The sequence below is a fragment of the Hyperolius riggenbachi genome, chromosome 6, assembly GCF_040937935.1.
Source record: "Hyperolius riggenbachi isolate aHypRig1 chromosome 6, aHypRig1.pri, whole genome shotgun sequence".
Classification (NCBI taxonomy): domain Eukaryota; kingdom Metazoa; phylum Chordata; class Amphibia; order Anura; family Hyperoliidae; genus Hyperolius; species Hyperolius riggenbachi.
Window position 1 is genome coordinate 209,272,231 of NC_090651.1, and position 13,065 is coordinate 209,285,295.

The following is a 13,065-nucleotide window of genomic DNA, read 5'->3' on the forward strand; positions in this document are numbered from 1 at the left end:
ACAAACACATAACAGCAATGACACTGTAGGAAATAAGTCTGGAATACTGCTGGCTAATGCTTTTCTGTTGAACTGCAAAGGAACCAAAATAATAAAAAAATCCTCTAAAATAAGTACAAAACAGTGTCTTCACAAGTAATATCTATGAGACAGGACTAAGGTTGGTCAATGAGATGCAAATAATCCCGAGTTGGTGCAGGATTGCGTAAATTTTGTATGCAAATTTGTGCAGCTTGAAGATGATATAATCAGGTCCCACCAAAATTTTAATGGATTGGTCCATTTTAAGTTGCCTCGGAATTATTTGCATCTTACTAGGACCTTGCCAGGATATTGTTACTGTGATATGCTTTTATTTTAATATTACTCAATAAATGCTGTTTTGATTATGATGTTGTCCCCTATACAATACCCTCTTTATAATTGATATATATATATGCAGGGGTTGGACAAAGTAATGGAAACACCTAACATTTTGGCATCATAATCTTTGAACATGTTTTAAGCAATCACAACTTGTTTTACCTGAAGAATGGTCTAAAATTCCTTTGGAAACAATTCACAATTTGTATGAATCAATACCTTGGAGAATTGAGGCTGTAATTGCCGCAAAAGGCGGGACCTAACACCATATATGTTGTCCAACCCCTATATATATATATATATATATATATATATATATATATATATATATATATATATATATATATATATACACTGTATGTCTGTTTATCATGTACTTCTTGATCTCTGTATGCAGAGCAGCATAGCAGGTATGCATGCAACAGCAGCAGCTACCTTTTTTGGCAGGCCAGTCAATTCGACTGTCATGTCTCTTGCTTGCAATGCGATGTCTTACTAGTGTCAGTGATTTTCCTAAGAGCTAGTAATCAACAGAACAGGCAGCTATGCCAATTCCATACTTCCTTTCTGAACTACTCTGTCTATACTGTAGGTGGCCACACGCGATACAATAAAATGATCCGATTTTACGGCAATTCGATAAAAACAATCGGATCTCCCGAAAAAATCGAAAGCTTTTTTTTCATTTGACTGAAAAATCCGATTGGATTTCCATTTTTTCCGATTTTTATCTATCCGGAATGCCAGATATTTTTCTTCAATTTCTCTAAAGATTGTATGGTGTGTGTTAGCTTGTCAATTTATTAATATACACGCCCAAGCAATTTTCTCAGAGTTTCCAATCATTTTTATCATAATTGGGGAAAAATTGAACATACTTGTGTGGTACATTGGTCATATTTTTGAAATGTTACAATCAGTCAGAAAAATTGATTGCAATTCTTAAATTGAACAGATATTTAAAAAATTGTATGTGTGTGGCCACCCTATGAGGGAGAAAGTGGGAGCAACACTTGTGATGGGGGCAGGTAAGACAGGCTGGCAAGGGTGAAAGTGAGGCAGAAGGGATGCACCTATGGATAGCAGACACAGAAATCTTCCTGTTCCAGTTCTAATTTTTTTTTTAAAAAAGAGAGCAGCTTAGGAAGGGGTGGGGATGCCTCTCTGCCCCATAGCCTAGTACAAGCAAAGAGTGATACAAGTGATACAAGTGGTCAATGCAAATAATAATAATAATAATAAATCAGTTTAATCCATCTATATACAGTACCAGATCCACTTATTTACAGCACAGACCAAACCTGAATACAGCCATTTACTGTATGTAACTCCATGCTCAGAACGGCTGGTTTATAGCACAGGTAAAGCCTGAATATAGAGCCGTTTACAGCACAAAGCATAAATATAGATCGATTTATTCTGGGTGTAAGACTAGTTTTAAGTGTATTTATTTATTGTATTTATAAAGTGCCAACATATTATGTAGAGCTGGACATTCATTTTTGGATCAAATGTGGATGGTCACAGCAGATCCAATGTACGATCTGCTGTGCCCAGGGCCGGATTTACAGCTCAGGAGCCTATAGGCACAGAAGTCTTGGCGCCTTAAGCCCCGCCCCTCACTACAGGCCACACCTCCATGCCACACAAAAATTAAGAATAAAAAAAGGATCAGATACATACCTTGGGAGGGGGAAGCCTCTGCATCCTAATGATACTTCCCCTGTCTTTCTCAGCAGAGGGGATCCAGTGCTGGCAGCCCCCAAAATACAATAACAAGTGGCCAGTGCGCATAGGCACAATAGCGGCTTCCCGCTTGGGTGGAAATAACTGAACCTGATCGGGTCCACTTTACAGTGCAGACGTGAGATGACTGTGCAGTAGAGCGAACACGATCAGGCCCAGCTATTCCTGCCAGAGCCTGAGTGGAAAGCCATTACTGTGCCTACGTGCAACACCAAGAAGCAGACTTTTGAGGGTGCCAGCGCTGGATCCAGGAGACTGAGGAAGACTGGATTCTGGAAGCCTCTTTAGGCTTCCCTCTCCCCAAGATAAGTACCCCAAGGTGCACTTTTTTTTCTCCCTGTAAAGTGTACCTAAACAAGAAGCGTCTCGGATACCATACTTACATGGTGCTTCCTTAAGCCCCCTTAAGGCTGCCCATCCTTTGCCATCTCCCTGGCAATTCAGCCCAAAATCCTGGCTGAGTCGCACTTCACCACGCATGCGTGGCCTGGCAAGCTCCCGTCCCTGGGAGCAATCTGCACCTGTGGGCTGAATTGGCAGGGACCGGAGCCACCCAGGGAGATGGCGAGGGACGAACGACCTTAAGAAAGCTCCAGGTAAGTATGGAACCGGAGACTCTTCTTGTCCCGGGTTCCATTTAAAGGAACCTTAACACAAAAAAAAAAGTTTCACTTACCTGGGGCATCTACCAGCCCCCTGCAGCCATCCTGTGCCCTTTACGTCAGTCACGTCTCCTCTGGTCCCCCACTGTCAGCTTCGATTTTGCCGCCTTGAAGTAGGCAGGCCGCCACGCGTATCTTTGCACACGTTCCCACTGGTGCAGGGAACACGGTGCAGTGGGAACACGTATCTTTACAGGCGAAACTAGCTGACAGCGGGGTACCAGAGAAGACGACGTAGAGGGCACAGGATGGCTGCAGGAGGCTGGTAGATGCCCCAAGTGAGTGAAACTTTTTTTCCAGCGTTAAGGACACAGATTCCCTTTAACTATAGAATCCCCCTTCCCCATCAAAAAAGCAATGAAAACAACCACAGAGCACCCTATAAACACACACACTGTATACAACACAAACACACATACAAATACTAAGCCATTGTAACAGCCCCAGCCCCCCTAAGGAACACACACACACACCGTAACAGCCCCAGCCCCCCTAAGGAACACACACACACACACACCGTAACAGCCCCAGCCCCTCTAAGGAACACACACACCGTAACAGCCCCAGCCCCCCTAAGGAACACACACACCGTAACAGCCCCAGCCCCCCTAAGGAACACACACACCGTAACAGCCCCAGCCCCCCTAAGGAACACACACACCGTAACAGCCCCAGCCCCCCTAAGGAACACACACACCGTAACAGCCCCAGCCCCCCTAAGGAACACACACACCGTAACAGCCCCAGCCCCCCTAAGGAACACACACACCGTAACAGCCCCAGCCCCCCTAAGGAACACACACACCGTAACAGCTCCAGCCCCCCTAAGGAACACACACACCGTAACAGCCCAAGCCCCCCTAAGGAACACACACACCGTAACAGCCCCAGCCCCCCTAAGGAACACACACACCGTAACAGCCCCAGCCCCCCTAAGGAACACACACACCGTAACAGCCCCAGCCCCCCTAGAGAACACACACCGTAACAGCCCCAGCCCCCCTAAGGAACACACACACCGTAACAGCCCCAGCCCCCCTAAGGAACACACACACCGTAACAGCCCCAGCCCCCCTAAGGAACACACACACCGTAACAGCCCCAGCCCCCCTAAGGAACACACACACCATAACAGCCCCAGCCCCCCTAAGGAACACACACACACACACTTTAACAGCCCCAGCCCCCCTAAGGAACACACACACACACACACTGTAACAGCCCCAGCCCCCCTAAGAAACACACACACACACACACACTGTAACAGCCCCAACCCCCCTAAGAAACACACACACACTGTAACAGCCCAAGCCCCCCTAAGGAACACACACTGTAACAGCCCCAGCCCCCTGAGGAACACACACACCCAGGGGAGGACTGGGACCTTTTGGCCTGGGGGGACAACACAAACTAGAGGCCCGTTTCACGGCATCCCCAGCCCAAAGCCATATCTTTCTTGTGTGCAAATCTTCAAATTGTGATGACTAACAGCCCCAGCCACACACACACACACACACACACACACACACACACACACACACACACACACACACACACACACACACACACACACACACACACACACACACACACACACACACACACACACACACACACACACTATGTACCTGATGCCTAACCCCATTTCTCCGCACAATCTACCTGTCTGTGTCTGATGCCTAACCTTAAAGGAGTTATCAGGCTTTTTTTTTTTTTATGAAAATAAGTGCTACTTACCCAGGGCTCGTCTAGCCCCAAGCTCTCAGCATGTCCCTTGCCGCAGCTCTGCAGTCAGCTGTTCGCTGCCGCTGCCTCCCAGCCCCCGGCGATGACGTCAGGCCGACTGCGCCTGTGCGAGCGGCGCTGTCAATCACCGCCACATGGACCAGAGCGTACTGTGCAGACGCAGAACTACTGCCCCTGTACAGTACACTCCGGTCCACATGGCGGTGATTGACAGTGCTACTCGCACAGGCGCAGTAGTGGCCGACATCCAGGTCGGACTGGTGCCATCGCCGGGGACTGGGAGGCAGCGGCAGCGAATGGCTGACTGCAGAGCTGCGGCAAGGGACATGCTGGGAGCATGGGGCTGGAGGAAGCCCCGGGTAAGTAGCACTTATTTCATTAAAAATGCTTGATAACTCCTTTAAACAACCCCCCCCCCCCCCACACACACACACACACACAAACCTACCTACCTGGTGATGCCTAACCCCACTCCTGCCCACCCACCATACAAACTACTTGTCTGACACCTACCCCCCCCCCCTCCAACTACCTGTTTGACAGTGCCTAACTGCCTGCCTCCCCCCTCCCCTGCCGCCAATCACACCACAAAAAGAAAAAGCGTTTCCCCTCAGGCCAGGGTCAGAATGGGGATGATTATCACATAAAAAAAACTCAGAGGGCACTGGCCTGGGCAGAGAATTGAATTTGACAGCAGTAGCAGGCAGGCAGGCAGCAAAGTGTGTGTAAGTCAGTGACAAGAAGGGAGAAGAAGTACAGAAACAAAATTTATAAAAACCACCTTCTCCTCTGGCAACCTGGACCCGACCTCCTCTATCCTCCTGTCTCCTCAGTCCTACACCTCCTCCTCCTCCACAGCAGTAAGCAGCTATAGGTGGCATCTCCGACTCCCAGCCCCCAGAGTGTCCGACTCCTCCAGCCAGGACAGCCAGCCAGCCACTCGTAGCCGCAGCTTCAGGCCCCCAGCCCCCCCAGCACAGAAAGCTGAAGAGTGAGACAGCTCACTCCGATGACACCACAGGCACAGCAGCACGTTGCGGGCGGCAATGGCCCCAGGCGGGGGGCTGAGTCAAACAGGGTCAACCCACCGGGCCGGAGAGGACCTAAGCTATTTGTGTCCTTGTGCCGCTCACATCCACCGCAGGCGCGGCCACGCACAAGGGCACACCACGGCCAGCAGCCTCAGCCCCTTCTCTGATTGGATACTTCAACTTGCCGGGAAATATCGCGCGAGGTTGCGATCCCCACTGCGAACCTGTCACCTGTGGTGTGTCTGCGGCCGCTGCGTATAGCAGCGGGGATTCGGGTGGCCCGGGGGGCAATTGCCCCCCATCCCCCTGGGCCAGTCCTCCCCTGCACACACCGTAACAGCCCCAGCCCCCCTAAGGAACACACACACACACTGTAACAGCCCCAGCCCCCTAAGGAACACACACACACACCATAACAGCCCCAGCCCCCCTAAGGAACACACACACACACACTGTAACAGCCCCAGCCCCCCTAAGGAACACACACACACACACACACTGTAACAGCCCCAGCCCCCCTAAGGAAAACACACTGTAACAGCCCCAGCCCCCCTAAGGAACACACACACTGTAACAGCCCCAGCCCCCCTAAGGAACACACACACACACACACACTGTAACAGCCCCAGCCCCCCTAAGGAACACATACACACACACACTGTAACAGCCCCAGCCCCCCTAAGGAACACACACCATAACAGCCCCAGCCCCCCTAAGGAACACACACACACACTGTAACAGCCCCAGCCCCCCTAAGGAACACACACACACACTGTAACAGCCCCAGCCCCCCTAAGGAACACACACACTGTAACAGCCCCAGCCCCCCTAAGGAACACATACACACACACACTGTAACAGCCCCAGCCCCCCTAAGGAACACATACACACACACACTGTAACAGCCCCAGCCCCCCTAAGGAACACACACACTGTAACAGCCCCAGCCCCCCCTAAGGAACACACACACACCAGAACAGCCCCAGGCCCCCTAATGAGCAGGAAACAAGGGGCGGGGAGCGGAGCTGTAACAAATAAACAGTGCAGTGCTGTGCAGCCGAGGCCGGGCTATCTCCTACGACCTAAAGGGGCAGAGCTGTTTCGTCCACCCCCTCCCCGCCTGTCACTTCTACACATGTTGGCTGATTTAGAACAGGACAGGAGAGGGGGGCGGGGCGGACCTTTTTGCCTACCTGTGCTGTACGGCTCCGCCGCTTGATTCCTCCTCCACCTTCTCTCCAATTCTCCCACTCCATCAGGGGGCTCTGGGGCTGGGAGCACTGGCGCAGGCAGGGCAGGCTAATCACGCTGTCCCCGGCAGTAAGTGATGCCATGCCCGCCTCGCCTCGCCTCGGCCGCCCACGTGGTTCTTCAAAGTTTAAACTCCCAGCCGGCAGAAGATGGACAATCGTTCCGCCCCCCCCGCCACCTATGCACGCAGCAGCTGTTTGCAGCGCTGCGTGCAGCCATGGAAACGGCGGCCGGTGGGTGGGGAGAGCGGCGTTATCTATGCTGTCACTAGCTGCCCGCCCCTGTCTGTAGTTGCGGCCGCCCGCTGTTCGCTGTATTATTATGTAAATAAGGACGCGAGCGGCCGCTATTGTTTTTCACTATTTTAAATTTAAAGGGGACATGAAAGAGATGCCGCCTTTGACCAATCAGGCGCCTGTAGGCACGTGCCTAGTGTGCCTTATGGTAAATCCGGCCCTGGCTGTGCCCATCCATGTTGTTGTGGTGTATGTTGTAACAAACATGTCTTAGATAGAAGTGTCATCTGTGATATGTCTATGTTCCATGCTGTGTCCAGAAAAGTCATGCAGGATGAGACTTTGAATATGTTCATTGTGTTAATAGGTTACAAACAAACAGTTACATGGGTTGAAAAAAGATATACATCCATTGAGTTCAACCAGAAAATAAGGTACAATACTAGCCTACACCCTCACATATCTCAGTTGATCCATACCTGTGTGATACTGTAGATACCATAGAATCACTCAACGCGGCCATTTTTCTGTTGGTGTCCATTGTGGAAAATGGCCCTTTATCATTCGTAGTGTGAACCTAGCCTAACAGCTGCTTTGGTCCGATTCAGAGCTCTCCTCACACTTCCCCACCACAGTGTCCTTCACTGCATTACAAGAACACACTTGTTAATCCTGCATTGCTTCACCCTCCACCCATTACACACCCTCCCAGATGTCACAGCAGAGGGCTGGGTTACTGCAGTAATACGGTGGTCCATCTGCTGAAGCAGATGGAAATCTTGGTACAGCCTGAGCACAACGTCATTATTTGAACTTTTAGGCATTCCAGTAAGTATATGGGGGGGGGGGGGAGATGGGGCACAATTGGGTATAGTTATGGGGGCATAAACATAAACCTCTGGTGCCAAGCGTCTATTGGACCCACAGCTGTGTGATACTCTGGTTGATTAATGCCTGATGAAGCGGGGTTGGGCCCGTGAAACGCGTTGCAGTTTTTTCTTGGAGCATGTGAATAAATTGTCTTTATCTCAAGCGAAAGCATCGTGTCTATTTTGGAGTGGCTGGTCCACCACCGCCACCCGAATATTTTAAACTTTTTCGCATATTTTATCCTTTTGGCGCCTCTGTACATCCACTTGTCGAGTTTTCCACCCTTGGTGGAAGGGTGATACACCCTCCTTTCCTTCTTCAGAGAGCAACATCTTATTCCTGAGTGGGGACAGGCCTAATCTCCCCACCTGCCTATACAGTGGTTGCCCAAGCGGTAACCCATGTTTGTGAGTATAATACTTACTTGCCATTGTTCCTCCTTGTTCCAATACATACTACACTATATTGGGCCCTCGGTTTTTCTGTTTTAACTCTCCTCCTCAGTCTGCGGTAATCCGAGGCTGCCCCCTCATCTAGGATCCAGCTGTTCAGTGTCTCAGCCGCCGTGCTCCTCTTCGCTCCAGTCTCGGTATAAACTGTAGACTGCAACCTTCTGGAGTACACGTGCTTCTGCCGGCATCCTTCCTGGTTACAGCATCATAGACACTTCCTGGTCACAGTGCCTCTTCTGTGTGACCTGCAGCGCAGGTGCGCCAGATGCCAAAAATACAGTATATGGCGTTCTGCTGATTAATGCTGAAAACTTGTTTTACAGCAAATTGTACCATATGAATAACATTCCTATGTTACAAATATCTGTTCTTCTTGATGATGAATAGTTGATCACGGCAGTTTGCTTTTCTTCTTGCAGGAAGCTCTGTCTGTGGTGAGTGACGACCAATCCCTTTTTGAGTCAGCATATGGAGCGACAGCTCAGATAGCCAAGGTGGAGATGACAGCCTCGGGGAACCCAGATTATGGCCAGCCGCACAAGATCACTATGCCGCCCCAGCAGGAATGGAACAACCAGCCCATGCGGGTCAACATCAAAAGGGAATACGATCACATGAATGGCTCCAGGTAAGCCAAAAACCCAAATTATCATTCTAAATAAGAGGATGAGGCGCAAGAGAGAAATGTCAACACGGGATGCTCTCCTGTTACAATTTATGGTGTGCCTAATACTGTTATGCAACAGAATAAAGAGAAAATAATTTAAAGGGTAGCTCCAACAAAACATGTTAAATGCACAGTTCACACAAAAAAAGCTGGGCAGCAGTGCAGCTACCGAAGTGTTGTCCCTGGTGGTTAGGCCTGCCTTGTACCCCATCCTCCCTTCTTATTTTCAAATTTGGCAGTAGCACCCAAAACTTCTGTAGTTGTGAATAACTGGTGGGCGTAAAAAGCAGAGGTACTTAGTTTGCCTCCCCTGATAAAAATCCAAACGCTTAGTGATTTGAAGCCGAATACTCGCCCCACAACCCAGGAAGATGGATCTCAGTGACATCCCATGATGACGAGCGCTTTCCAATCCATCTTCCTGGCAGTGGGTGTATGTGACATCATGCGAGGGTACATGACAGGCACAAACAAGAGTCCAAGCGATCGCAGTACTGTACATTGAACAGGAGTCTTCAGGGATTTTAATCATTTCATAATTTGATCACATGCAACTAAACAAATTAATGGATTTAATCAATTGTTTCTCAGATTATGCTTCAATTACTTAAAGAGTAATCGTATTTGAGTAGGTAAAAAGTATCACTTGAAGTAATTAATTTTGTGGCCAACATTGTTCCAGGATGAATGACCTAGTTTTGTATGCTGAAAGGGTAATTCTGGGGACACACATTACGATTTTCTGCTCGATTTTCCCACCCGATCGTTTTTTCCGCTCGATTCTGCACTCGATTCTGTGCTCGATTTTCTTATCTTCGCTCGTTTTTCTTATCCTTTTCCATTCACTTCTATGAGAAATTGAGCGCAGAATCGATCAAGAGTAATATCGGACATGAGGGAATGTATCAATCGGAGATACATCTATTGTACGGAAAATCGTAACGTGTTTACCCAGCATAATGCTTCCAGTTAGCAGAGCCTAGTCCTTTGTAAATGCATTAATGATTGACACTGAATACATGTTGGTGGCACTGGCAATTTTATTTATGGATCACTCTCTTTCCAACAGACTGGGCTCAGCCTTTCTGAAATGTCTGGAGTGTTATCCCGACCCTTCTGTTGATATGCATGGCCATTTTGTCACCAATTATCTCTTGTTATGTTTGAGGTTTATTAGCTTATTTGACACTTGCTTGATTGGTAATGTTCACAACCACTCCTGCTGGTATTGCAGAAATAAGTCAGCACTCAGCAGCAGTTGCTCTCCATACTGATGTACACAGATGTTATCAGAACTTGAACAGAGAGATAATAATGAGTGTTATGATTGTGTTTAATATTTTAGAAGCTGTGGTGCCCAATCGTGTGTAACCTATTTGTAAGTAGGGGACGTCTTTACTGCCACAAAGTGCAGTGCAATTTTCAGTACTAGAAATTAGACTGAAGAATCATTAAATATAGAGAGGGGCAGGTCCATTATATAATTAACATAGTGATTACAGCAGCAACATACTTAAAGGGGAACGTCAGCCTAAGCAAACATACTGTAATCAAGTTACATCAGTTATGTTAATTAAAGGGGATTTCTGATGTTGTTGTTCTCGTTCTGCTGTTTTGATGCAAACATTTTTTTTTTCCAATTTTGAATTTGAGATTTGAAGCCTAGCGCGTGCAGCTAGGAGGGGTGATCAGGACACAGGGCAGTTGGAACCACCCTGGCGTTCTATTAGAACGGCCAGGGCGGCGGCGCAGCACATTTTTTTTTTAAAATCATGTAGCTAGCCTAGCGCTAGCTACATGATAGCCGCTGTGCAGCGGCATCCCCCCACACCTTCCGATCGCCTCCGGCGATCAGAGCAAACAGGAAATCCCGTTCAGAACGGGATTTCCTGTTTGGCTTCCCCTCGTCGCCATGGCAACGATCGGGATGACATCACCCATGTCATGGCGTCGGAGGGAGTCCCGATCCACCCCTTAGCGCTACCTGGCGCTAATAGGCCAGGCTGCGCACGGGGTCTCGGGGGGGGGGGCCCTGTTACGTGGCGGGTAGCAGCACATCGGCGGCGATCGGTATAAACACGCAGCTAGCAAAGTGCTATCTGCGTGTTTTTTTTTTTAATTATGAAAATCAGCCCACCAGGGCCAGAGCAATCCAGCGCGGCGGTCATGGACGAGCTGAGCTCGTCCATACCGCTGAGCTGGTTAATTATTATTAATTTTACAAAATTAATTTATATATTAAGTCAGTGTTTGCCTATTGTATAATCTTTCCTCACCCTGATTTACATTCTGAAATGTATCACAGGCGGTGATATCTTTAGTCCTGCCATGTGATCTGTGTGTAATGTTCGTTTACTGAGAGTTCTATGCAAAGAAGGAGATAGAGGTTGGCAGTTGGAAAAAGCTGTTAATTCCCACAATGCAATGAGGTTCACAGACTGTCAGGACCAAGGTCATGACATCACACTGTGGAAGGGATTTAACCACAATATCAGCCATACAGGCCCCCACGATTATCTTTTCAAGAAAAGGTAAATATTTCTCATGGGAAAGAGGGTATCAGCTACAGATTGGGATGATGTTCAATCATTGGTTAAAGTTCCTTTTTAAGCTATGCTCACAGTATTATTATTATTACGGTGATGCATTGTGGTGTATTGCATTGTTACAAGTGCTGTGCGACTCATTCGTCAGGCATAACGTGATGCATGCAGTGTATTACTGCATAATGCAAGCATTAACATTGGCATTAAATTAAGCGTTATGCTTAACACTGCATGCATAATGTGCCATGCAACTTTTCTCCTTTTTTTGTGTTTCTGTTTTTACAGTTAATGCAACACAACTACCCACTGTGAACATAGCCTAATGCTAGGTACACACAATGAGATTTTCTGGCAGATTTCCTGCCAGATCGACTATTTCCTGCATGTCCAATCTGATTTCCGATCCATTTTCCGATCCATTTTCCATAGAAGTGAATGTAAATTCTATCAGAAAATCGATAGGAAATCAGATCGGACTTGCTGGAAATGATTGATCTGGCATGAAATCTGCCAGAAAATATCATCATGCACACCTAGCATTAGATATCTGTCTTCAGTGCAGCAGCAGATTCAATGAAAATGATCAAATCATCCAAAATTAGTATTTTTTTTCAGCAAACTGTAAATTACCACCTTAAAGCAAACATACCTGCTAAAGGGAAAATACAGAGATGGTTGCTGACTGTCACCCAGAAAGACTGTTCATGATCCTTGTAGGAATGACTGATGCACAGACACTGCTCAGCCCTCTAGGCCCCGCCCAGTTCTGTGGAGAAGGGAGTCTCTGCAGTGTGCTGCACTATAATATAAGAACAACAGTGGTCGCTCAGTAGTGATATAATAATGACAGATCACTAATGGCACCATTGATGGCATCAGTGGACACCTCTACTAAGAATACATTTTTTCACACTGCCTTTCTATGAATGATTATTTTGGTTGACAGTTGGCCAGCGAAAATCTAACGTGTGTACATAGCTTTACTTGGGATCAGTGAATCAAGGGAGTCTTAAAAGCAGAAGAACAGTATGACGGCCAGGGAACAAGCACTTTTTAACAAGCCTGCTAAGATATCCTTCCTGTTATTATATGAACAGGCAAGACAGTAAAAATATTCAATGGAGAGGCGCCACGGAACAAGCCAAGTGTAATCTGACAGCAGAGATCACACGTAATTCGTGCGCCAAGTGATATTAACCTTAACCGCTTCCATGTAGAATGTTATTGTGTAATCGTGCCTCCCGTCCACTCGGGAACGGCTCTTCCATAATGCCTCTGGGGGATGACAAGAGATCTTTGGTCGGCTGCCTGGAAAAACAGTAGCCAAAAGATGAAAACTTAAATTCAAACACATGTTAGTCAACATCTCCCGCCCGCACCGCACATTCGCCAGACTATTGGAGACATTCGGAAAAAATTACAAATGAACTGTTAACCCTCTGGAGAGATGAGAAACACATTACAAAGCAAAATCCGGCATCTTGCTATCTTCAGA

At 47.7% G+C, this 13,065-nt stretch overlaps 1 protein-coding gene across 3 annotated transcripts in view; it reads left to right on the forward strand.

Moving 5' to 3' along the window:
* The window catches only part of FLI1 (Fli-1 proto-oncogene, ETS transcription factor), a 206,635-nt gene that overhangs the window by 50,394 nt on the left and 143,176 nt on the right, over positions 1 to 13,065 (forward strand). For all 3 annotated transcript variants that reach the window (XM_068240347.1, XM_068240348.1, XM_068240349.1), the window contains exon 2: positions 8,777 to 8,985. In XM_068240347.1, the coding sequence (XP_068096448.1) occupies positions 8,777 to 8,985 (209 nt within the window). The remainder of the gene's footprint in view (positions 1 to 8,776; positions 8,986 to 13,065) is intronic.